The sequence below is a fragment of the Hermetia illucens genome, chromosome 6 (assembly GCF_905115235.1).
Source record: "Hermetia illucens chromosome 6, iHerIll2.2.curated.20191125, whole genome shotgun sequence".
NCBI classification, from domain to species: domain Eukaryota; kingdom Metazoa; phylum Arthropoda; class Insecta; order Diptera; family Stratiomyidae; genus Hermetia; species Hermetia illucens.
The window spans coordinates 45751060-45778724 of record NC_051854.1 but is presented as its reverse complement, the minus strand read 5'-3'; the positions used below and the strand labels follow the sequence as shown (position 1 = coordinate 45778724).

Sequence of the window (27665 nt, the reverse complement as noted above, 5' to 3'; positions counted from 1 at the left end):
TGGGGTCAAACCCTCGTTATAAATTATATCACATCCCAAGTTATAAATCTCCTCCTGATTACTGGGTTCATGAAGTGCCTTATAGGTGGAGTATTTGGATTGATCCTTTGTTCAGTCTGGTTTGTTAAAGACTTCACGCCCAGCTTAAGTGGAACTTCATGTAAAATTTGTTGTCTAGTTGGTAGGGTAACTTGATTATAAGAGATTAGATATTGTCTGCTATTTATATATATATTGTCTATCAATTTTAAATTCAATTATTTTTCACCTGGTATTGATTGACGACGTTCTGCTTCGGAACATAACTTAGTTTCTTGAAGCGGGTTATGAAAGCGTCTTGGAGTGGGTGTATGTGCCCTGATGGATTTCGTTCCAAGTCCGCGATACGTTCCATTGCTTCGTCCCAACCATACGCAGCCTAAATCTTCCGTCCCTGGTGGCTGACGGCATAGCCGCCAAACATTCAAAGGCGAAAAGCCGTTCTGATCCTGTTGACCGAATTTTAACAGTGTTGGGTACTGTTTTGGTATCCCTGGGGGCATCAATAGAATTTAAACAAATGTCCCCAATTTGATCCCCATGAGTAATAGGGAAACAGTCAGCCCATCAACAGAGCCCCAATATTGCAATGTCCCATGATTATCTCCAAAGCTAGGGAAGGTGGTTGGAGAGGAGCTGAACTTCAGTGTAACGTCACTGCAATTCATCCGATAGGCGCGTCGATTCTTTCACCCCGGATTACGGATTTGTTAAGGAGGTTTACTCCCCCAGAAAGGGAAGAATAGCTTAAGGAAGATGAACACAAATGGGAACGTTCTGCTTGTCCGAGGTTACTTATTTACCAGATTAACCTGCGGTATTCCATGAAACGCACCTGGTCGCATGCAGCTCTGCTTTGGGATGAACCTGGTACGGCAAGTATATACTGAGATCACATTTAATTCTTCTAATTTAAGAAAACTGACCGTGTACTCTATTTCTCCTTTTTCTACAACAGCAAATTTTTCCTATATGTGCAAGGGGTAAATGCATTCAAACTGTATAGTAGCTTATTGAACATTTTGCATCTGCTGACATTTATTTTCGTTGTCCTTCCTACAGTACACATAGCATTGGCGCTTTTGAGGTGTACTTCGCGAAACTCGGACTATTATTTCGATTCCTTTATTATTTGTATTTCAGATGAATTAGTTATTTGGTCCACGTATCCATATTTAATTGGACTGTCTTTTACAAAGCTATTTCAAGTAAATGAAAAGTAACATGCATTCCTATTCTGGATCAATTTCATTAGTGAAGTGGATTACTTATTTTGGACCTGACGGCAGAATTGCATTCATAGTTGCATGCCCAATAGCATAAGGGCTTCCCTTCGTAAGATGAGTTGTGGTTTAGTTGTCGGACTGACATTCCATCAATTTGACTGTACAAACAGTTTCAGCTTACATTGTCTAGTGCAAGGAAATGTTATCACTCTAGTTTCTGGCGTCTACTACTTTCATTAGCATGATTGAAGTACGAAAGGTCTGGCTAAAGGTCCTGTCACTTTCCTTTATTTGCACCGTATTAGACGAACCATCTGGACACTATTCAAAATCTCAATTTAGTTGAAATCCTTTTCATGAAAAGGCTTGAATTTACTTAAAGCTTTCCTCTGTGTACTTTATAACTTGAATCTTTTGAAGCTAAACTAAATACTGATGTCGTATTGAAGTTATACTAGATTTCTTAATCTATCTGGATATATAACACCTAAATAATATTTCCCTGTCCAAAATGCAGGATACGACTAATTTTATGTCGAAAAACATAAAGATTGATCAAATCAATCTGCAGCATGCCAAAGCTCTCTCCTACCTGTTAGCAGCGAGAATGACAAAGCTGCAGGATTTCCCCTACATCTTTCTGGTGCAAGAGCCGTCGGTTCGATTTAACAGAATCTGTGGCATTGGATCAGTAAAGGGAGCTAGGATCTTCTACGATGAATGATCCATAAGACCAAGAGCTTGCGTCCTGATGTCAAGACGGTTAGAGGCAACTATGATGAGACAGTACTGTTCCCAGGACTTAGCTATGGTCATCATACAATACCAAATAATTGGCGAGAGGAAAAACATCATAGTTGCCTCCGCTTATCTCAACTGGTTAAATTTCAGGAAGAATATGAATATAAGAGGCTCGTTAGGTGTTCGAAACGAGACTCCTTTAGAGCATACTGTGAGGAAGTGGAAGGTAAAAGAGCGACTTCAAGGCTGTGCAAAGTCCTCAAAAGGGATGAGTCGGCCAAGTTTTCTCTTAGAAAATCCGACGGTACTTTCACGAGCTCCAGACTGGATTCAGTACAGACCCTCCTGGAAGTACACCACCCGGGAGAACGGGCGAGACAAGTGGCAGGGGGAGAGTTGACGGTTCTTGCAACCACTTCAACACGTAGGTGCTGCAAGGGGAACTGAAACACTGCGAAAGCGGTTGTTATCCATGAAAAGGTGAGAGCTGTCATACTGTCCTTTGAACATTTCAAAGTACCTGGCATGGATGGCATTTATCCTGCAATGCTAAAGGAAGGTATGGAGCACTTAGAGTGACCTCTAAGAAATATTTTTCGAGAATGTCTTGATCGGGGGTACGTGCCTTCCTTTGGCAGGTTAAGGTAATCTTCATACCGAAACCTGGGAAAGATGACTATTCTAATCCAAAGAACTTCAGACAGATCAGCTTGATTTCATTCTTGCTGAAAGGTTTGGAGAGACTGGTGGAGTGTCATATTCGTGGAAATGCACTTAGGTCGCGCCAAGCTTTTGCTGATAACACAACGGTGTGTACGGTGTGAACGGTGTGAAGGAATATACAACGTGCCATTGATTTGATAAACAGCTGGTGCCTCAGACATGGTCTTTCAGTTAATCCAAATAAAACCACAATGTTATTATTCACAAAAAGGAGCAAAACTGGATGGACTTTGCCTTCCTGAGATGAGGGGTATTGCCCTTCAACTCTCCGGAGAAGTGAAATATCTGGAAGTCACTCTAGATAAAAAACTTCTTTGGAACAAACATGTAGAGGTAAAGATGAAACGAGCTCTCGCAGCTTATGGGCTGTGCAGACGGATCTTTGCCTCGACATGGGGACTCAGGCCTCATGTGGTTATGTGGATATACGTTGTTATCATTAGGCCGGTGTTCGTATATGCATCCGTAGTGTGGTGGGTTAAGGTGAGACAAAAAGATTTTCACCGTAAACTAGCCACACTGCAAAGAACTGTGTGTCTAGGTATCACTGGTGCCATGAGCACGACATCCGGCGCAGCTCTAAATGCACTACTCAATTTGCAGCCCCTGGATATATTTATTCAAAGCAAAGCAATGAGAGCAGCTCATAGACTAATTCGATTAGATCTATGGGGAAAGAACGGATTTGGGGAGTACAGAGCATTGGAAGAGTTATTGTGAGGACTGAACCCAATTCTTACAATGCCTTCCGATTCTCGTGTCACCATACATCTGTTTGGTAGAAGATATGAAGTTACCCTGAAACGTAGAGAGAGCTGGGAAGTCCCAGGGGAATGCGTGGCGGTATATACGGAAGTCTTCTACACCGATGGCTCAAAAACAGAAGAGGGTTCTGGAGCCGGAGTCTACCTTTCGAATAAAAGCGAGAAGTGGGCTTTTCCATTGGGACAGTATGCAACGGTTTTTCAAGCCGAAATTTATGCGATTTAAAGGGCGGCAAACTGGGTGATGGACGAGCGGTTGAAGGGCAGGCGCATCGCAATCTGCAGTGATTGCCAAGCTGCATTGAAGGCGTTGAGTAGTCTTTTGATCACCTCGAAAATCGTTCAGGAATGCAGAAACTGTTTGAACTTATCTCTAGATTCAATACAGTAGAACTACTCTGGGTGGGTACCTGGTCATTGTGATGTAGAGGGAAATGAAGTCTCGGATGCTTTAGCGAAAGAGGGGTCAATCTCCCATATGCCGGATCGGAACCAGCAATTGGAGTATCAGTAGCATTGGCTAAGTCTTCAAAAACTAGGTACAGGCTTCCCACGATGACAGATGGCAGAGCCCAAATGCTGCTCGACACACCAAACTTTTCGTGCCAGAACCGAACATGCGTATCGCAAAGTTTATCCTGTCGAAAAGCAGGAGGACTTGCAGGTGTATATCACTAGCTGAGCAGATGTTCTGAATAGGATTTAGTCAAGATGATACGTGTCCCTCCTGTAATGAGGAAGCGGAATCCACGGAGCATTCCCTATGTGAATGCCCCGCCTATGGACGCATCAGATATTTGGTGCCGATGTTCTCCAGTTGCGACGGGTAGGATCACATCCACTAACGGAAATCCTGAGATACGTCAAGGAATCCGGAATATTCCGTTAGATGGGGGGGGGGCGAGTACAATGGGCCAACACGGCCTGAGTGCTCAGAAACTGTAGCTTCTCCCCCACCACACACACAGACATATCTATATTAGAACTTGAATCATTTTTATTCAGTCCGAAAATAATTGAATTTGGAAATCTTGCATACTTTATGAGAAAGTCAGTCCTAACTTTTCATTCAGAAAATCTGACTTTCGACTCTGCAGTTTTTATGTACCGCACTCAACCTTTTCTTTGTCACATCGTGTAATTGGCTTTTTTCTGACGACATCAAAACTGTCACCATATTCATGCTACCTATTAAATTTGCCATATGATGGCCACTCACCTCATTTGCATTGAAGTACCAACGTGTTCTGATTAAAACCAGAAATTATAGTAATTCATATCAAAGACCCGCTCGGCCAGGTAATGTGCCATCAACACAATGACTTCACTCTTTATTTGCATAGTGGTCAAAAAAGAAAGCGCATAAATTTTCACAAGGTTGTCTTGAGTGCTGTTGATCTTCCTTTAACAATTGTGCCAGAAAATGAGCCAAAACAATGCTCGTAATTTACGTAATTCTGCATATAAGCATCTGGCTCTGTTTTTGAATGAATCATGATGGATTGTTACTGCGGGGCGAATTGTTGGAACATCTTGAATTGCTGGAATAATAAATTTATTGTTGTATGCTTTAGGCATGATTCTCTACTTGAGTTTTTGAATGAGTGGAAGCTGAGTGATTCGTGTTAAGTTTGAGGCTTTATTCTTGCGGGCATTGAAATAGGTGTTCACCGCGGGTAAAGATATACTGGAGGCAATTTAATTGGCGCTCTCATTGCCATTTAATCGAATAATATCACGGAAAAAGTGTAAATACTTCGAATAGTGATATTTTTATAATATAATGTGCACTGAATTAACTTTGCTTGTAAGTTGTTGTATCGGTACAAAGGAGTGAAGGTCAAAAGTTTATCATTTTCGTAAAACATTATTGATAACCTGTCTACGGACTGCATAGAATTCCAACGGACTTTCAATATTATCGGTATCGTATGTGTTTTTGTCCTCCGAACTTTATAACATTTTTCTACCCTACTTTGTTGTATCATTGTGAAGTGCTGTGGGGTCTTGTCTTTTCGACGAGGCTTCATATGTAGTTGTATGGTTGATGTTGCATCTTTGCTGGGGATTTTTAGTTCAATCAATAAATATATTCCTTTCGTTTGTTTCCAACTGTGTGATTTGTGCCTTCTGATTTTACGCAATCTCCGGAAACATTGTATCTTCTGATCCGGATCTATATCTGGTAGGGCACACCGCGTCCTAGAACTATTATGACCTTTTAATGATGACAGTGTACCTCTTGAGAGTTGATGATTTGCAATAGAAGTAATCGCCGGCTGTGTTCGGGGCGGCCTATATTTGGAAGTATCATTGTTAATGTCGTGCTCCCAGTCCGCCCCTTTATGAAAAGTACCAAATCAATTTTGGGCTCGGCAAGTTTCAGCTCGAAGTCTCCAAACTAAGACTTGATCCTCTAGATAATCTCGCTCGCATAGGTCTCTACTTCATTGGGGGGGATGGGATGTTGGAGCCATCCTGACGGCATCTGCGATTCCGGCAACAACCGCTTGATTAGCTACTGAAAGCCGTAGAACGTCATCATATATTATGCTCCATTACTGAGGACCCAGAACAGTTCTCTGTGGAATTTGTATGTCTTCGACCTCCCACGGACTCGAGGATGCCGATCAGACCACGAAGCCTCACCGGAGGTTATCTGGTACCATGAGAATTGGGATGGCCCTCTAAGAGCATATGCTCCAGGAGAATTCCTGGGGGATGTGTTCTCGGCCCGGTTATTTGCGGTTGGCCCCTTAGTGGGAGTTTCATGGTGGTTGTGGTTATGCCTATATCGCGGGCAGAGGTCCTCGGAGTTCAAGCGTGGAGTTGCGCTGTACAACTCGGGTGCGGTACCCTTTAGTTGCGGTAGAGGTGTTAGATAAGTCTCACATCCATTGGTATGAATGCTGAGCCTGCACTCAGTATAAACCAGTACAGCTGTGCCAGTTATGGCAGGGCTCTGATTGTGGTCCTAAAATCAATCCGTATCCGAAGAGGACCGTGGGATTATGTCTACACAGCAGGTACTCACGTTAAACCCCCAGGACTTTCATGTCTTCGACCTTTGGTCCAAATCGTAAAATAGTTTTCACTATCGGAAGTAGTCGAAAATTATAATTATTGTGGCGCAATGAGCACTTCGATGATGCGGTTCCATCTGGCAGAATTGAACGTGTTCTTGATGTAGACAATATTTTTCTTCGTAAAATGCTTTTTTTTAACTAACTCAGTAACCACTTCAGTAGTAACAACCGCTGATCGGGGGTCTTCCGGAATTCAAACAGTCTATTTGATAAATAGCTGCCGCTATCATTTATTAGATAGTATGACCAGTTATAGAGCACCCGCTCGAGAACATTGTCTATTGTATTCAGAAGGCCCTTATCGACCCAACCGGCTTCAGAATCAATACAAGCTTTTTGGCAGTCTGTGAACACCTGTGCTGGCATGCTTGGTGCCATTCTAATTACGAATTTCTACATCTTGTTGGAGATTCGATAAATGCTGGGGGCTGCGTTATCTTGGACTCTTTCCACTACGTTCTGAACTTCATCTGCGCTTGCTGGAGCAATATCTTCAGCCGTTATTGTCACCGTAAGGTAGATAATTTAGGAATGCTGGGGTAACAATGTCGACACTATCTCCCATTGCAATCTAGGGCTCAAAATAGGAGATGAAATTTTAGCTTTTAATAACCAACTCTTATGCTCTTCCTCTTTGGTCACAATCTGCTTTATCGCAGAGTCACATGAAGTAATATTTTTCAACTTTTCGTGATGGCCCACTGCCACTGCTACCTTCTGCATGCATGTTTACACTCAAAGGAGTCACTCATATTTTGATGTGGTTCTTCAGCGTTGACTTCGCCTTCTGACCTGCAGGTATTCGGTACGAAATTTCGCTATATGAAATATTTCCTCAATCACCTCGACTACGCTGATAACATCTATTTGCTCTTCCACCCGGTCAGGGACCTTGGCCAAATGTATCTGGATGTGGAAAGAAAGGCAAGTAGAGTTGGACCAAAGATAAACACCAACAGAGAGAGAATGCAAGAAGGTGGCGCAGATTTGCCGGAAGCAAGATTTTTTCGATCACAACTCTCTATATATTTTGAACTCAGCTTCTTTACCAGAAAATCGATTTCCTTTGTATTTGGTTGTTGCAAATGAAATGTCGGATATTTGAGTAAAATTTCAAAAAACTATAACTTTTATGAAAATTAATTTTATTAATCAAAATAAGAACCAGCAGCTTCAATGCACTTCTCCCAACGAGATACAAGGGCATTTATTCCAGTTTCGTAAAAGTCTGGGTTTCTAGAGCTAAGAAATTCTTCAAAGGCACTTTTGACAGCTACTTCATTGCTGAATTGTTTCCCCGCCAAAAAGTGATCCAAATGCTTAAAAAAGTGGTAGTCGGTTGGCGAGAGGTCGGGTAAATATGGTGGATGAGGAAGAGTCTCATATCGTAATTCATTTAATTTTTGGACCGTCATTCTGGAAACATGAGGTCGGGCGTTATCATGGAGCAGTATCACTCCATCTCTGTTGACCAATCTAGGCCGCTGAACACGTAATTTCTCGTGCATTTCATCAAGTTGGGCACAATATTTCTCTGCATTAATTGTTTCACCACGCTCCAAAAACGAATAATGAATAATTCCAGATGCAGACCACCAAACAGTTACCATTACCTTCTTCGGGTGAAGGCTCGGTTTTGGCATGTGTTGTGGAGGCTGATCGGCATCTAGCCATTGCGCTGATCTGCGACGGTTGTCGTACAATATCCACTTTTCATCGCACATCACTATTCTGCGCAAAAAGGGATTGTTCCTGTTGCGGTTGAGTAGAGAACTGGATATTTCCATTCGCAGCGCCATGTTTTGCTCGTTGAGTTCATGCGGAACCCACTTATCAAGCTTCTTCACCTTTCCAAGCTGTTGTAAGTGCCGAGATACTGTCGAATAGTGTACGCCTATTTTCTCTGCAATGTCACGAATCGATGATCGGGGATCAGATTCCACTATCAAACGCAACTCGTCGTTGTCGATCGATGGTCCTGGGTGTCCACGAGGTTCACTTTGGAGGGTCATGTCGCCTGATCGGAATTTTTCGAACCACCGCTGTGTCGTTCGTTCGTTTGCTGCGTCAGCTCCAAATGCTCTGCAAATGTTTCTGGTTGCCTCCGCTGCGTTGTGACCAAGTTTAAATTCATATAGAAAAAGTAGACGTTTTTGATTCCCTTCCATGCTTTTTTCTTTGAGTTTTACTTGGAACTTCAATGACGATTGAAACTGAAATGACTCCTTGATCGAACGAACGACTATTTATACTCAATTATCCCATACCACCAGAGTCACCTTGCGGCAGTTTTAAACATTAAAATCATAACTAACTTCACTTCATTGAAAAATCCGACATTTCATTTGCAACAACCTAATAGCTAGAGTAGAGTTTACTTTAAGAAGATAAATCCAATGGAGCACTGCGTTATGAAATTTCTTCACGCATTAGCGCAACCTAGATGAAATGGCGTTCCACAACTGGTGTTTTTTGTGATCGACGTACGTCTTAATTTACATTTTAGCGTAATCTCCGCCCTGTCGCCTCCATGGTTCTGAGTGTTGGCCGACTATAAGCGTCTTGCGGTGATGGAGACGAAAATGCTGCGTTGGCCTGTGATATGTATTGGACACATCCGAAATGAGAATATCCATGGTCGATATGGAGTTGCACCGTATATCGAGGACACCTATAATCCACAAAATCTTTAAATGCTTCCTACTTGCAGGTGTTTTACTCCCGAGGAATTTTTAACCCCCTACATAAGGATGGACTATTTGTTCGAACCACATGGTTCACAGAATGCTAATCCTTTCCATTTCCTCAGAAGGCGTGGCGAAACAGACAAGCAGATTTGATGGAAAAAAGGCCGCCACAGTTTTTATAGAACCCGGAAAGAAGCACTTCTTAACCGGGGTAAAGGTAATGGATACTCCTGGCTTTTTAAATTGATCAGGAGATGCACTTGCGACTACTATTATAATACATGTTCCATCAGTGAGACAAGTAATTGGAGGCAAGGAGTGAATAATGATACAATACTAGGAAAGGGGTTATTAATTGACCTATTTGGATTTTCCCTCCCTGTTTAAACTCAGGCAATGAAGAAGGCTTGAAGTAGTCGCCGAAATATGCATATTTGCTGAAAAGAAAAAAAATTAGTAAAGTGGAACAGTTTTTGACTTTTTTTAAATGGTATAGCGTTAGTAAAACACTGTAATTTACGTTTTGTTACAAACCCAGCTTGGTTCACAGTAGGCTCTGCCCTGCGGATCGGACGAACATTTTCGTAGGCTGCCTATCTTTGCCAGGACGTGTCACGTGCTAGCGCAGGACAAAAGTCAGACCTACAATTGAACTAGTTCCCCCTTTTCGATAAGTGTTTACATCGCCTTCGTTGGCCAGAACTATATCCAACTGGGCGAATGCTTCTAATAAGCACCGCCCCCTTGCGTTAGTTTCTTTGCGACCTCACTCGATAGCCCACGCATTAAAGTCACCGGCTATCACCATTGGACCTCGTCCCTTTGTGTCGTGAACAATATCGTCTAACAGGTCTTCAAACTCAGGCAGAGTGAGGCTCGGAGGGGCGTAACAGCTATATACGAATATACCGCTTATTTTTGCCTACACAAAGCCACTAGCCGCCTGATCCATGCTATATTGTATGGCTTAACGACCGCACGCCAATATCGCCGCTCCACCATTCGAATCTGTGGCCCATACACCACTGTCAAGATTTCTGTATGGTTCACTAATGATAGCAAATTCCATCGCGGATTCGTAAGTAGTCTGCGCAAACAAATCTTGTGCGACCCTGCAGTGGTTGAGCTTTATTTGTATTAACCTCATTTTTTCACTGCAGTTAACGCCTTCCTAAATCCCGGGAATTTACCACTTCTGACAATATGCCGGTTATTCCTTCCCTCCTTTCTTTCGCAGAAAATGCATTTGGGGTCTCTACTGCACCCTTTGGCAATATGTCCATTTTTCCCACACCTTAGGCATGGATCGGACTGATCGATTCCGCTAGTGCATGCCTTCGCGAAGTGTCCAAACATTAGGTATTTGAAGCACCTTTTTAAAGAGATCTGTTCCCTTAGTTGGCAAATAATCCATCCAATCCGAACCTTCCCCACGGCTGATTCCGTTTGAGTACCGCCATAAACTTTTCTTAGGCTCACGATAGATTCTTCGATGAATACCTCCAACTTGAATTGTTGCGTCAAGGCAGTGCAGATCTCTTCTCTGGATGTACCTCATCGAGATCCTTGCACTCTATATAGACCTCATGCTTTTGGGAACGAACCGCGACATTCTCCCCAAGTGAGTTTATAACTTGGTTACGAAAGCCGTCAGTTTTCCCTACGCTGCATTTTTGTAGCTCAAACATGAGATCCCCTTTTTGGGTCCTCCGGATTTTGCTGACATTTCCGCCTAGGTCTTTTAGGTTGGGATCAGATTTCACCTTCTACAGTATCTTCGCAGGCGTTAGATGTCCTCTGCTGGAGATTACAATTGCCTCCGAGCGAATTCGCTCATGTGGTTTCTTGTTTTTTTTTTGTTCACGACCTTAGTCCAACCACCGTTCTTATTTTCCTTCAGTATCACTTCGCCAGCCGACATTCCTACTTTGGGCAATTTGGGCCCTTCTGAACTTTTAGTTCCATTTGTTGGACTGGTCAAGACTTCTCTTTTCCTTTTTGGTGTCTGTTGATTGCATGAAGCTTCCCCTTCTTTGTCTCGCACTGTCTTACTTGAAGGAAGGTCGATGACTTTGTGCTTTGGTGTCACTTAGGTCGCCTGTGATACTGTTGGGGTTGGGATGTCGGGCTTCTCCTTAGGCTTTCTTATTCCTTCCTGCGACCTATGCTAAAGCACCCTGATCGCTCTCACCATGTTCTTAATGCCTTGGTGCACGTTGTGCTTGTTCTTGATGAATTCGGACAGCTCAGTCTGTTCCCGGTGAGTCCTGGCCAGATTATTCCTTTTACTGACTCCTTCACCTTTTTCAATTGCTAAGCTCCCATGAGCTTTTTCTTTCACCGTCTTTGGTATTGGAGGAGATCGTAAAATTGATGAGTTTCTCCTGAATGGATCTATTTGCTGCTGGAGTATCGCCTTTTTTGGCCAGCTGCCTCCTTTAAGCCCACCATTTTTTGCCTTTGCAATTGGTGTTCTTGACAGAGTTGTACTTCGTTTGAACACCTCCTTCTCCACATCCCAATCACTTGTAACATTATATACCAAGGTGGTGAAGAGAAACGGCTGAGGGAACTATATTGGGCGGGCCTACCAGAGATGGAGCAGTCCAGGGTGCTTATTGGGGGAACCCAGGCGCACAAAGGATTGCTTAAACCTCACCAAAAAGAACCTCCGAATCATAGTGGGAATTGTCACTGGTCATTGTCGGCTGAACTATCACCTAGGGAAGCTAGGGATATCTGCGGACACTGTCTGCAGGTTTTGTGAGGAGGAGGACGAAACTTCTATACACGTCCTGTGACAGTGTCCGGTACTTGTGCAAAGTAGGTCGAGACATCTGGGAGAACACTTAATACCAGATGCAAAGCTGAAACATCTGGAAGTGGGGAACATACTAAAGTTCCTAACGGTTACAGACCTGCTTGAGATACTATGATCAATAGGTACACTATAACCAGTAAAAGGGGCACAATATTTTTTCAAGGACGCGGTGCGACTTTCCCTTAACAGAATAATAGTAATAATGCCAAGGTGGCCAAGTTGTCCACCATCGAGGCACTGCGGTCGAGGGATATCGACGACCGGGAGCCCGCTTGCTCACTCTCAAAAGCCGCCGGTACTGAGGTTCCGAGCCCCTGCACCGTAAATTTCCTCCTTCTCTCGTTTTCCATGGTGGTTTTATGTTCTAGGTATTCCCATTTTGGTCCACGCATCAAAGATGAGCAAACACTAGTCCATGCACAGTCGGAAAAGAAGGTGCATGAACATATATTTACACATGAATTGGTATGCCCCAATCCGCCAGCTTGGGTCGCGCCTAATCTGGCCACTCCTCTCTGTCTGTCTGTCTGCCCCACTTTTTTCAGAAACGGCTATATTGATTGACACGAAATTTGGTGAGAAGGTCGGAACTGTGAACACCCAGATATGCAGTGGGTGATATCCTTCTACGTTGAGATTTAGGGGGGGGGGGGGGGGCATCCATGCAAAAGGCGGGTGTAAAATTTTTTTTCACCACATATAGTCATGTTGGGTATCAAATGAAAGGTCTCGATTAGTATTTTTCGAAGCTGGACTTAGTTTTGAGATTTGGAAAGGCGGGGAGTGAGAGCTAAGTAAATAAAAAAAATAAAAAAATAAATTTACTACAACTAAATATCAATATCACACTAAAGTGAGTAGCCTGAAGCGCCGCGCTTCCTGTTTCCTGCCTTGTTTTTAAGATGATTACAGCGTCCCACGGGGACTTATAAGTTGCTCTGTATTTCAATAATGAACTATTCTACCGGGCTGGAAAAATTGCCTTACCTTTACCCAGTTCTTCACAAAAAATTTCTAAAAAGAAGCAGAAAAAAACGGCTTCCACACGGTATATTTAGTTTTTACTGCGCAACCCGTTCGAGGAAGGTATTTAGCGCTGGAAGTCTATACAAAGGTTCCTTACTCTATGATTCAAGAGAATAGTGCAGTATCCGTTTGTGTGGCCATTTGCGTTGATCCAGTACTTTCCGAGGCTTGTCTGTAGCTTCATGATAATAGGATAATAGTGGATAATGGTTGGTTTTCCTTCGCTAGTTGGTGAAAATATACTGTTTCATACTCACTACTAAGGTCGTTGGCGCTATCTGGCAGGCACCAGGAAGAGATAATGATTCCATTTCGTCTTCCACTACGTCATCTATGCCTTGGAAACTGCTGCCTCAGATTGAGAGGTATTTACGCTATAAGAAAGCATACGCCTCTATCAACCAGTTCTCAGGCAAATTTATTTTCAACTTGAGTTCAATTACCATCAAATCCTGTTCGCTTTGTTTGCCAGAATGAATAAGTGGATTTTCGACCCTATAGGTTAATGGCAGCTTAACGAAAGCAAAATAGATAATAAAATGCCCTTAAACATAACAAATGTATTTGTCAGTATTCTTCCATTAATTCCTCATTACTAAATCAATTTAAATTCCGCAGGCTCCCGTCCGGACTAAAAGCAACAAGATAGAATGCCCACACAGTATCAACATCATCGTTGAGTTGGGAAATCAGTCCAGTTTTAGTTTTACAGAACAGGAACTCTTCGAACTGATAAACAAGTTGAATATTCTCAGAAAGAGAACCAACAGTTCTAGTATAATTTTCTAAGAATTCCTCTCCATGCCAGCACACCTAAAGCTTTCCATTCTTACGAGAGCCAGAATATAATGAAGCCGTAATTGCCTACGTTATATTTCATCTACCTCAGACGAGTGTAATAAAACTTTGGGAAAACAATTTAAACTTTTACCTCAGTTTGTGGTGCTAATAATTAAATTGATAATGAGGCAAGACTTAGAGGGTAGCCCGATAGGGAGCTAGTAATAGTACTTATTAGGATCCAGTTTTCCAGATTTTCCATCTAAAATTGAATTTTAAAAAAAGTTGCATGGAATCAAATGCAACTAGTCGGTGGAACGTGGGACTGCGCAGGTTATATCTTATCTGCTGAGGTTATTTATTTATTTCCAGTTGGTTATCTCTGTGGTTGAGAGGTGGAAACGCGCTAAAATCGAATAACGGAAATTTTATCATGTCAATCAATCTCCTGCAAAAAATTTTCCCAGCCCCAGTTGGGTTTTTGTTTCATATAAGTGTCTATTTTTAAAACCTTTCAAGCAAAACTAGGTCGTGTTGATACGCTGTATTTGAAGCTTCAAGCCTGGTGACAAATCTGATTTTGAGGCTATAAATTAAATTAATTTCGAGTTAAGAACTATCGAATTACCGGGGGGAATTAAAGGGATTTCATCGACAAAAATGAAAGTTTCAAAGCTCTAGAAAAATGGTGTTTTATTATCGTTGAATAAATAGTGCAAGGACACATGCATTCGGAAAGTAACGCGCATCTGGTGACTGCTTTTGTTTCTTGATTAAACCCACGTCCCTTTCGAAGGTGTTTTATTATGCATGATTTTCGATTTAAGTTGTTTTTACAGTGTGGCTTTACAAGCGTTGAAATTAACTTATTTAACCCTTTTTTTTCGACAGATTTTTTGAGTGTTTCTAAAACCCAAACTAACTAATCGAGATTATCTCTGGAAGATTATTCTCATTTGAAAGGATTTGATATTTTGGTATGCTTTTGGTGAAGTTTTGATGTGTATTTGTGATATAATTGGACGTAATTAGTTCTAGGAGACCGTCAGAATCGAAAATGGCTCCGACAACAACAATTGAGACGATAACGATAACAAGGCCACTGAAGGTAGGTAGCATTCTATAGTATCTATTCATTAGTGCTTGTTTACGGTTAGATTAGGTTTGAGTGGAAAAATATTCTGTTTTGGATTCGAGCAAACACTGCAGAGGGGAGCGAACAATCCCTTTTCAGTTTGTTTGCTAATTCAAATTCAGTTATTTGCTAAGCTTTGGATAAAATGATGGAAATAACCAAACCTGGTTTGCGAAATACGTAACCTTATAACAATAAGTAAAGTGGTTAGGAGAAAAAAATGATGGATTGAAAGTAAAGCTAACGCTTAAATTGAAGCTAGTATTTAGTCTCGTATTCAACAAGCTGTTTCCAACTTGTGATCAAGCCAATCAACGAAATATAGCAGAAGATTTAATCCACCTAATAATTAAATTTCAATTTTTTAGGTCATAGCTTTCATATGTGGTATCATAGTAATCGTATTAATGGTTATGGCACTCGCATCGACTGATTGGTTGATGGCCGCCGGCTGGCGGCAAGGTCTCTTTGTTCATTGTATCGAAGAGGATATCATGCCTCCATTACCATTTAACCTACACGACCCACCAGGTTGTTACCCTAGTAGAGATGTTGGTAAGTGAGCTAGATTTAATCATGGAAAAAATTGAAGCGTTTCATATTACAATTTTTCTGTATTTCAGCTTATATTAAAGCAACTGCAGCTCTCTGTATTATTACATTAATAACAGATGTGATCGCAACTATTTTAACAGGATTTGGACTGAAGTCGCAGAATCATAACTTAAAATATAAGTTTTATAGGATTGCAGTTTTAGTCATGCTGCTTTCATGTAAGAAATCGAAACAAAATTCTAGAACTGGAACTTATTCATGTGTTTTCGTTTCAGTATTAGCAGTTTTAACAGCATTAATACTCTACCCAGTGTGTTTCGCTGCCGAACTCAACTTGGGTAAGTTAGAGATACACAAGTCTTTAAAAGTTAAGAATTCACTGGTTTTATATAGAAATTTAAACTATCCCTACCCCATTGCAACTGCTTTAATTCAGGGTCTTTCTAAATTAAACGCCTGATTCACAAATAGAATATAAGTTTTGAATAGGCCAATTCATGTGTCTTTGTCTCCTCTCTTTAATGATCAAGACAGATTGTCTTGTAAACATCCTAACAATAATCAACTGATTGGACTCCGGCGGACTTGAAGGAAACAATTTTGCCAATCAAGCCTGAACCAAATCAAACCGCCTTTCTTCTTTATTTCGGAGTAGAAGCAGAAATGTTTGGAAGGTGGGGCCCAAATCTTATCATCTTGCAATTTTCAACTTGTTTTGCTGTTGTGCAATGCTTTATCCGATCGTGAAACTCGCTTTCAAGAATGAAGCCGCAACAAAGATCCTGATTGGCATTCACATAGAAAATGCTCCATGGATTCCGCTTCCTCATTACAAGAGGGACACGTATCTTGAATAATTTCTATTCTGAACATATGTCCAGCTAGTGAATTATGACCTGTCTGAATGAATGAATGCTTACAATACTCCTGCAAGTCTTCCTGCTTTTTGGCAGGATAAACTTTGCTGACCTGAAAAGTTTGGTGTGTCTAGCATCATTTAGACTCTGCCATGAATCAAAAAAGCGAGATTGCGACACTTCGCGCAAAATTCGGTCATTATCTTCTCCAGACACGTGTTGGATTTCAGAAGGAAACTGGCTGATATAACTCAAGTGTCGAAGTTGGCGAGCAGACGCTTTGTCGGCCTTTTGTCTAAGCGCGAAAGTAAGGGGTTTGTGGTTTGTGAACACGATAAACGGCCAGCCCTCAAGGGAGTAACGGAAATATTTTATAGCGAAATATGCGGCGAGTAGCTCACGATCGTAGGCACTGTAGTTGCGTTGAGCTGTTTTGAAAACAAGCTCAAGCTGAAGAAATGCCAGCAGTGTTTCATCAACAAGCTGTTGTTTGACCGACTCAAACGCATGGACGGCCTCAGCAGGCCACACAACCTCGCGGTAGTTTTTAGTTTCAGGATCGCTTAATGATGAGCGGCGTTGGGCACGAAACGACGATAGCAGTTTAACATGCCCAAGAAGCTTCGCAAATCCTTTACCGTGATTGGTAGGGTAAAGCTCTTTATCTCCTCAACCTTGTCTGGATCAGGTTGGATACCGTCAGGGGTTATCAAGTGGCCGAGAAATTTTACCTGCCTAAAGCCATAGATGCGGATGGAAGAAGAGTTCGCGGCCACTAGTCGTAGGTTTTACGGAATTAGGGTGTTCAGATGGGCTACAGGGAGAAACGACAGCTCAACGAGAGTGTCGACCAGGTAGTAACGTCTACTTAGGGATTCGAAGATTGCAAGGCGAGTGGCACTGCGCTTTGGATTGTCGTCACGGAAGCACCCAGCGAACCTAGTTTTTTGTTGTGATTGCGATCGAGATCGACCTCCCGAACGTGAAATATTAACCGTCGCTTCGAGCTTTGTAACCGCATCGGCTAGTGTTGTCACCATCGACTCAAGCTCGTCGTTTTCTGAGGTGTGTCTCGGGAAACTTCCGCGACCATGGGGCGCGCGTAAACTTCGTGTACTTTGTCAGCCGTAGCGAACAACAACTTCAATGATCCCGAGTTCGGGCAGGCCAAAATGGCGTGGGTGCTCTCCAAGAGTCGTTGCAGCCAGAGAGGATTTAGCAGCTTAGAGCCGACTCTCTCCCCGCCCAGCTGCTTCATTTCTCGTAGCAACTGGTTGGGGATACGGTCGGCAAGCGTCAGCCCGTTTAGCAACTGATTAAGCTTTGCTTCCTCACTAACTGAAAGGCGCCGAATCAGTTGCTCTTTCGAGCGGGCGTATGAGCACTTCTCCAGCATGTCCGTGGCGAGTTCAATGGTCTCCTCGTCGAGACCGATGAGTGCGTGGTGGAACCTGATGGTGTCCGCCATGACGCAAATTGCGCCTCCGATTGGCGAGAGCGGAGAAAAAGAGAAGAAAAGAAATGGGACGGAACACCGGAGCGGACAAACGGCAGCGGCCCCAACGATTCCGCCGACGCAGCCACGCAGAAAACGGTCTGGCAGAGTCGGGAAGGAGCAAATGTCAAAAAAAAAACTCCCGCCGACCGTAGCGAAAAAAAACTACAAATGCTAAATGAAAAAATTAAAACAATGTCACCTGCTTCGTCTTGGTATAAACTGCATCCAATCGTCCTTGGCGATTGCAACCCTCAGATTCCCGCCTCCGAATGTGCCGCCACAGCCCTTTTTCTTCCAATGCTCTTGCAAAACTTCTCTTCCATGGTAAATCGTGTGTTATTTTAGTTCTAGAGATTTTGCTGGTGTGTGTACGTGTTTGAGGTGAGGGAAAGGCAAAGCCTCTGAACACTCAGACCTTAGTGATCCATTGTACTCGATTCCCCCGGAATATCCCGGATTCGTTTATGTATCGCAGGATTTCCGTTAGTGCTATCCGCTCCAGTTGGGGCACATTAGCACCAAAAATCTGATGTCTGATGCGTTCGTAAAGCGGGGCACTCGCATAGAAAATGTTCCGTGGATTCCGTTTCCTCATTACAGGATGGACACGTATCATCTTGGATACTTCCTATTCTTACCATATGCCCAGCTAATGAATTATCATCATCATCAACGGCGCAACAACCGGTATCCGGTCTAGGCCTGCCTTAATAAGGAACTCCAGACATCCCGGTTTTGCGCCGAGGTCCACCAAATCGATATCCCTAAAAGCTGTCTGGCGTCCTGGCCCACGCCATCGCTCCATCTTAGGCAGGGTCTGCCTCGTCTTCTTTTCCTACCATAGATATTGCCCTTATAGACTTTCCGGGTGGGATCATCTTCATCCATACGGATTAAGTGACCCGCCCACCGTAACCTATTGAGCCGGATTTTATCCACAACCGGACGGTCATGGTATCGCTCATAGATTTCGTCATTGTGTAGGCTACGGAATCGTCCATCCTCATGTAGGGGGCCAAAAATTCTTCGGAGGGTTCTTCTCTCGAACGCGGCCAAGAGCTCGCAATTTTTCTTGCTGAGAACCCAAGTTTCCGAGGAATACATGAGGACTGGCAAGATCATAGTCTTGTACAGTAAGAGCTTTGACCCTATGGTGAGACGTTTCGAGCGGAACAGTCTTTGTAAGCTGAAGTAGGCTCTGTTGGCTGACAACAACCGTGCGCGGATTTCATCATCGTAGTTGTTATCGGTTATGATTTTCGACCCTAGATAGGAGAAATTGTCAACGGTCTCAAAGTTGTATTCCCCTATCCTTATTCTTGTTCGTGCTTGTGTTTGACCAGTGCGGTTTGATGTTGTTGGTTGATTCGTCTTCGGTGCTGACGTTGCCACCATGTATTTTGTCTTGCCTTCATTGATGTGCAGCCCAAGATCTCGCGCCGCCTGCTCGATCTGGATGAAGGCAGTTTGAACGTCTCGGGTGGTTCTTCCCATGATGTCGATATCGTCAGCATAGGCCAGTAGTTGGGTGGACTTGAAGAGGATCGTACCTCTTGCATTCACCTCAGCATCACGGATCACCTTCTCGAGGGCCAGGTTAAAGAGGACGCATGATAGCGCATCCCCTTGTCGTAGACCGTTGTTGATGTCGAATGGTCTTGAGAGGTCAGGGTCAGCCTAGTCAGTCTTATTAATTTCGTCGGGATACCGAATTCTCTCATGGCCGTGTACAGTTTTACCCTGGCTATGCTATCATAGGCGGCTTTAAAGTCGATGAACAGATGGTGCAACTGTTGTCCATATTCCAACAGTTTTTCCATCGCCTGCCGCAGAGAGAAAATCTGATCTGTTGCTGATTTGCCTGGAGTGAAGTCTCTTTGGTATGGACCAATTTCTGCACTGTGTGATATCTCCCTTTTTATGTATGAGACAGATAATGCCTCGTTGCCAATCGTCAGGCATTGATTCACTGTCCCATACCTTGAGCACAAGTTGATGAACCACTTGGTGTAACTGGTCGCCTCCATATTTAACCAATTCGGCTGTAATTCCATCGGCTCCTGGCGACTTATGATTTTTTAGCCGATGAATTGCACGGACTGTTTCTCCTAAACTTGGTGGTGGCAGTATTTGTCCGTCGTCTTCAGTTGGCGGGACCTCCAACTCGCCGATGTTCTGGTTGTTCAGTAGCTCATCAAAGTACTCAACCCATCGCTCTAATATGCCCATTCTGTCGGAAATCAGATTTCCCTCTTTGTCTCCGCAGGATGAGCATCGAGGTGTATAAGGCTTCATCCTGCTGACTTGTTGGTAAAACTTCCGCGCCTGGTGCGGTTGCTCCCTGTACTTTTCTAGTTCACAGACTTGTTGGTTCTCCCAGGCTTCCTTTTTCCGTCTGTGAAGTCGCTTCTCCGCTCGACGGAGTTCGTGATAAGTCTCTGCGCGTGCCCGCGTTCTTTGAGAATGCAACATTACTCGGTATGCGGCATTCTTCCGTTCCGTTGCTAGCTTACATTCATCGTCAAACCAGCCGTTCCGACTCCTTTTGCGGCTGGGGCCAAGTATATTTGTGGCCGTATCCATGATAACGTTCTTCAGGTGGTTGTGAAGATCATTAGTTGATGCTTCATCTCCAGGTCCTCTATTGACTGCGGTTATTGCGGCATCCATTTCCCTCTTATAGGTGTCGCGGAGGGTTATGTTGTGGATGGCTTCAGTGTTCACTCTCACCTGATTGTCAGAGGGGATTCTAGGTGGTATTGTTATTCGAGCTCGGAGCACCATGCCAACGAGATAGTGATCCGAGTCTATATTGGCCCCCCTATATGTTCTGACATTCATCAAGGCTGAGAGGTGGCGGCGTTCGATCAACACGTGGTCAATTTGGTTGAAAGTGGTCCCGTCTGGAGAGGCCCACGTATGTTTGTGGACCGCTTTCCGCGCAAACCAGGTACTTCCAACAACCATTTCGTGTGACCCTGCTAATTGAATAGTCCGCAGTCCGTTATCATTTGTTTTTTCGTGTAAGCTATGGGAGCCAACGTATCGCCTGAATACGGGCTCCTTCCCTACTTGGCTGTTAAAATCCCCAAGTATGATTTTGATATCATATCTGGGACAGGCTTCGAGGGTTCTTTCTACTGCCTCGTAGAAGGTATCCTTCTCCGACTCTGCAGTCTCCTCTGTAGGGGCGTGAACGTTTATGAGGCTTATATTTCTAAACTTGCCTCGCAAGCGCAGAGTGCATAGCCGTTCACTTATACTTTCAAAGCCGATAACAGCAGGTTTCATTTTTTGGCTGACTAAGAAACCTACTCCGAGCACATGGTTTACTGGATGGCCGCTATAATATATGGTGTAGTGGCTCTTCTCCAGGAAACCGGTCCCTGTCCATCGCATCTCTTGCAACGCTGTTACATCAGCCCTATATTGGGACAGGGTATCGGCTAGCTGCTTATCAGCTTCATCTCTGTACAGGGAGCGCACGTTCCATGAGAAAATGCGCAAATCGTTGTTCCTTTGTCGTTGCCGGGTCCGTCGTTTTAAAATCCGTCCTATCCAAGGCTCCTGTTGTGGCTTCGTAACAGGTTGTTTTCCGTGTAGGGTTGTCAGCCCTACCCAACCCCCAACCTGGAGGACCAGTTGGTACAATTTGTCCCGTTTTTAGGCGCGGGAGACTCGCCTTCATCCTTCTCCGTCTGCAGCTTTTCGTCAAGAAAGAGCTCCCAGCGGTCACCACGTGGAGGTGGAGATAGGGTTTGGTAGTAGAGCTGTTGGTGTTGGTTCAGCAGGCATTTCCCAGGTTTTATGCTCCATTGTGGGTACCAATCCACGTTTCGCCCCGGGACCTATACTACCCTTTGACCACCAATGAAATGAATTATGGCCAGTCAGAATGCCCACAATACTTTTGCAAGTCTTCCTGCTTTTCGACAGGATGTTTCTTTGGTTCTGACAGGAAAAGTTTCGTCTGTTTAGCAGCATTAAGGCTTCGCCACCTGTCATTATGGGAAGCTTGTTCCCAGTTTTTGATAGCAGCATCAGCCAATGCTACTGATACTTCAATTGCTGGTTCCGGTCCGGGCATGGGGAAAGTTGAAGCCTGTTTTGCTAAGGCATCCGAGATTTCATTTCCCTCTACACCACAATGATCAGGTACCCTGAGTAAATCCACCGTATTGAATCTAGAAACAGAATTCAATTCGTTTCTACATTCGTAAACGATTTTTGAAGTGTTGCTTGACTATCGCTTCAGATTGCGTTGCGCCTGCCTTTCAACCGCTCGTCAATCATCCGGGTTGCCGCCCTTAGGATCGCATACACTTGAGCCTGAAGGACCGTTGTGTATTGTCCCAAAGGAAAAGCTCACTTCTCGTTTTTATTCAAGAGGTAGACTCCTGCTCCAGAACCATTTTCAGTCTTTGAACCATCTGTGTAGAAGACATCAGTATATCCTGACCGAATTCTTCTGGTTCGTCCCAGTTTTCTCCGTTTCAAAATAACATCATATCTTCTACCCAACAGATGTATGGGACTTAAGAGTCGGAAGGTATTGCGAAAACTAGATTCAGTTCTCTCAATGACTCTTCCAATGCTCTGTGCCCCCCACATCCGTTGTTTTCCCATAGATCTAATTGAATTAGTCTATGAGCTGCTCTCATTGCAGTGCTCTGAATAAACAAATCCAAAGGCTACAAATTGAGTAATGCATTCACAGCTGCGCCACATGTGTTACTCATGGCACCAGTGATACCCAAACACACAGTTCTTTGCAGTGTGGCTAGTTTACAGCGAAAACTCTTCTGCTTCACCTTAATCGGATGCATAACCGAACATCGTTCAATATGTTCATATTTACAAAGCCCCACCAAGAAACCAATGGCAGAACTGAGCACGGCCGCCGCTAATCGGCATCCCGCAGCCACCAGTATCAAGATTTATCTTTTCATCCCGCTTAATATCAATTGTTCTCGCTCTGAAGGATCTCCAGTCTATTCTCGTTCGCGACAATGTGGAAATCTCTTCAATTCCTTTTCAAGTTCCTACTGGCGTATGCCAAGGAATTTCGAAACAGAATCGTTTCACACTTTTGCGCATTGATTTTCATCCGCCAACTTTTCGTGAACAACTTAATATCATTGAACATCTTCTGAAGTTCGACTTGCACCTCAGTTACCTTCTTGTGTGCCATGTAGGCTATCAGATCGTCAGCAAAGGCAACCAACGACCTTTTAGAAGATTTATTAAACTCGAACCAGTTGAGTAATTCACCGGCAAATACTGCAAAAAGTGTAGGCGCAGTCACTGTTCCTTGCTGGAATCCATTCAGAATATGAAATTCTCTACTAGCAGTGAGATTTCCGTCCGTAATGACAAAGCACTTACCATACAGCATAGTACACATCATCGCTACGAGGTGACTGGGAAACTCGTTCTTCAGGAGCCTGAAAATCAGTCAATCCAACCAGACGGTATCAAAGGCCTTTTCCATGTCTATATGGCAAGTGCGTACGCACTCACCATTGTTAATCCGCCAGCAAATACCAGATGTTACCTTCGTTATTGCATATATTGTCGAATATCCAGATCGAAATCTGAATTGTGCATTCGGCAATATTCCTTCTTCTTGATATGCCAGTTCAAGGCTTTCAATACCAAAACCTCAAACATCTTCCTGATGTTGGGCAGCAAATTGATTGGGCGGTAGCTCTTAGGGCCGGATGAATCCTTCCCTCTCTTCAAAATCGGGAATACTCGGGCTTTCTTCCATTGCCTGGAAAGAAGGAATTGTTCAATAAATTATTGAATAAAATGCAATAATTACGAATGGCAATGTCTGGTAAATGCCTGAGGACCACGTTGGGAATGCCATCCATACCGGATGATCTCTTATTGTTTACCCTTTTAAATATGGTGGTTAATCCCCCCACATGAGACAAAGTAATCAAGCAGATCATCACTCGGCATGAGATTAGCCTGCACTGCAGAGCTAAACTGGAGAACTGTGGTGCGGTTCAGGCTATATTTGAAATTATGGACATTTCGTTCTACAATTTCCGAAAGCCGCGTTGGCTCTAAGTCCGTTCTGGGCCGAGTTTCAGACCATCATCCATTACGATGTAATTGTCTTGCGCATCAGCAGTGCCTATACCTGAGTCAATAAGGTGTTGTATTTCGCTGCCACCGACTTTAATTCTCGGTACAGTTACTCGTGACTTCTTCCGGAATAACATATTTATCTTTGTAAACACGGAATCTGAATCGCTTGGTGAAATACCCTTTAACTTCTCCCGCCATTGGGAATTCACTTTATTTATGTAATATTGGCGGATAAGATTTCGCGCGAGCTTAAGAAGTGATTTTAACTGAACCAATATAGGATGATGGTAGTCCCCATATCTTCGATAGATTTTGTTGTCGCGAGTGAGCAGAAGGCTTTTCACTTTTTTCAATCGCTTTATGGCTGCAGTTTCATATCCTTCCATATTATTGCAAGGTTTAATCTTAGGGAAGACTTGTTCAATTGTATCCAGCGTCAAGTTCTCCAGCTTGAGAAGATACTGAAGTATTTCCTCGTGGCTCAAGTTCCTGTTCCTTGTCGGACGGTTGGTGCCGCAGGGACGGTACCGTTCGATGCCGCTGATATCTTCGTCCTTTGGGCCGATCATGACGCCTGCTGCCTTGTGACCTTAACGTTACGATATGCAGGATATCCACGGTACGAAGCCGGATGCCCTCCGCTTCCGCAGTTGACACAGAAAGTTTTTTCCTTGCCCTCTGCTTCAGTCAGCGAACATTCGGCTGCGGTATGGCCATTCCCGCACTTTACACATCGTAAGGTCATTTGACAGTTCACTGCCGAGTGATCGTAGCGCTGGCATCTTCGGCACTGGACTGTTTCGCCCCTCAGAAGGGGCTCAAAACGAATGGCCTGGTAATTAAGCGACCTAAGCCGGTCAGATCGCTTCCCCGTCTCTTCGGACTTATCTGCACGAGGAAGTGCGGTAGGATTCGTTTTTCCAAAACGGAGGAAGGGCGCACAGTCAAACGTCCCTTCAATGTCCACGAACATTCTCATCGTGTACTCACCCTTCAGAGTTGCATCCTCTATCTTTGAAACCAAAGAATGAAGAGCAGACTCACAGGACTTTCCACGTTGGTAAGCATGTTGGTCTTCATTTAGGAGGTGCGACTTTAGCGCCTTTTCGCGAATGTGACGCTCAACCATTCTCTCCAAACATTCAGCGAAAATGATGTTAGGCTGATTTGCCTGAAGTTCTTTGAATTAGAATAGTCATCTTTCCCAGGCTTTGGTATGAAGACTACCTTCACCTTGTGCCAAGAGGAAGGCACGTAGCCCAGACATCAGCTCAAGACATCTTCGAAAAGTATTTCTTAGAAGTTGCTCTAAGTGCTCTATATCGTCCTTTAGCATCGTTTTTACTGGTGATTCTATCTCTGTTTCTGGTCAATTATTGTTTATCGGCTGTCGTCGACGGGTCTTCACGAATCAACTATCGTGGCTGCTCGAGTAGTCGGGGACAACGAGGTCGCTTTGTCTGCCCCTGACTTCATTATTGTAACTGGGATCTATTCTCTTACTTCTATTTAGATGTGCGCTTAAGTTTTTCTCGGAAATTTCATACTTTTGGGGTTTCTTGGTTTTCTTTTAATTAATTTTTCTGAAATTATGAAATACAGTAGGAATGTCACGTGCTTAAGTAGTCCCAACATAGGGCCAGTTTGCAGGTTTTTCATATATTTTGTTTTTTCAGGTAATCGTCCAATTTGGGAGTTTGGCTGGGCATACGGTGTAGGATGGGGAGCTGCTATATTCCTATTCGGTGGTGTAGTTTTGCTTCTTTGCGATAAGGAATCTGAAGAAATCTACTATAAGGAGAGGAAAATCGTTCATGAGAATCAAATGCGCGCCTAGGCCAGGCCGCACGACCTGCCTGACGTCGTTCTTTAGGTTTAAGCTTTTTTGTATTTCCCGATGAGAAAAAAACAGAGAGAAAAAACTTTTCGATATTGACTTTATATAAAAATTTACAAATTATACATATAAATTATTATATATAATATGGATTATATATAACAGAAGATATAAGTGTTTAAGCTTATGCTGCACTTGGTTCGAGTTATTATTATCGTCATTTACTGGAATCGATTCAATTACCACCTTCGGTTTCCTACTCGGAACGATACTAGTTTGTAGTTTTATTTATTTATTTTTTGGTTAAGTGGACTACCCGAGGTGAGTCGCTTGCTAAAGTAATTGAGGCAGATAAACTCAACGAAAAGTAGAATATAAAGCTTCCATAATCATCCCCCTACCGATCCAATCGAATGATCATTAAGGTCGAGTTCGTATACGTACTTATAATTTGAAACGGAGTGATCAATACTGTTAATTGCATAAGATGTAGGATATTCACTAGAGTCTTCCCAGCATTTGTTTCCGTTCCGATCTGGTTGCGATCACTTTATCAAGTGGGTCGACGGGAGTCCTTTAGGATTTATTTTTTGTTTCTAGTTTCTCACATCCATACACTGCTTCAGACATATCATTTACCAAACGAAACGAAATTAACGGATTTTTATGAGTTCCTGGTTGGAGAGATTGTTTTCGATATTTATGAATAGTTTGCGCTATCAGTTGCCTCAGGGCCTCTCAATATGGAATCCAATTACCGGTTACTCACTGATAGAGTCGTAGACACAATATAACCAATTATTTGTCACTAACTATTCAAGGTTTTGTTTGGTTTGATTAATCGTACAATATTTTCGACTGTTGGGCTGTACAGAATGCTGGACTCAGGCTAGGGTTGTAAAGTGGTAGTCATGTAAGTACAGAAGCCCAAATTTCGATACATGTCTGCTGCTCGTTCGCTATAGAAACAGTTTGAAGAGTGCATTCGAAACGGAGTAATTTCCGATTGAAAACATAAAAACTAAATTGTCAATTTCTCGCATGCCTCATGAAGCTTGAATTAATTGAAATAACTGTTCTGCCATTACGAGTCCAACGTTTATGCAGCTCCATTTAATTTGACGATGCACAATAATTGAAGACACAATTTACGTTTACTTTAGGCTTGTTGTATTTCGATTTTTACAATTATACTATTTGACAAAGTTTTCCAATTGACGTAGACATTTTTAAAAGATTTCTGCTTACTTTTTGCTTTGAATGTTTTTCGGTTCTTATTGACAACAAGACATAACGTATTTAAATGCATATTCAAAAAGAAAAGATTAATCACAAGTAACGTTAGTAGTTGACCAATTAAATATCGAAACCAAATGATATTTATACAAAAAGTAAAAATCGTAGGCAGGAACGTGCGGAGTGTATGTAGAAACAAAATAAGAAACCAAATATTGAACGCTAATGATTAAGAATAAGAAACAAAAGAACATGTATATATAACACAGCGTAAATGTAAATTTATTCAAATAAATGTATGTCTAATTACCTAAGCATTGGTGTTTGTATTGTTTATTTCTCATGGCTTTTGTAACTCTTCCAGTGAAATTACACATAAAACTCCGTTCAACTTCTTTTTGTTGATTGAGTAAGGCTCCATCCAATTGAAGGATCGGATTTCGGTACATGGGTTCCTGTTTTTGGACAAACTGCTCCAGCAAAATTCTATAAAAAATTCAATCTCAACAACCGGTATCCGGTCTAGCCTTGCCTTAATAAGGAACTCCAGACACC

The 27665-nt window shown here is 43.0% G+C and overlaps 1 protein-coding gene across 5 annotated transcripts in view; it reads left to right on the top strand.

Annotated features, from left to right (window-relative positions):
* The window catches only part of LOC119658842 (transmembrane protein 47), a 35282-nt gene extending 7858 nt beyond the window's left edge, over positions 1-27424 (top strand). Inside the window, exons 1-7 of one of the 5 annotated variants that reach the window (XM_038066591.1) lie at positions 5159-5300; positions 14785-14870; positions 14926-15001; positions 15397-15583; positions 15652-15801; positions 15859-15921; positions 25714-27424. In XM_038066591.1, the coding sequence (XP_037922519.1) occupies positions 14951-15001; positions 15397-15583; positions 15652-15801; positions 15859-15921; positions 25714-25874 (612 nt within the window). In that variant the 5' untranslated portion in view covers positions 5159-5300; positions 14785-14870; positions 14926-14950 and the 3' untranslated portion in view covers positions 25875-27424. Of the gene's footprint in view, positions 1-5158; positions 5301-5393; positions 5418-14380; positions 14690-14784; positions 14871-14925; positions 15002-15396; positions 15584-15651; positions 15802-15858; positions 15922-25713 lie in introns of those variants that run through there. The other 4 variants (XM_038066592.1, XM_038066590.1, XM_038066589.1 and 1 more) reach the window with 4 other exon arrangements.
* The last annotated feature ends 241 nt before the right edge of the window (positions 27425-27665 follow it).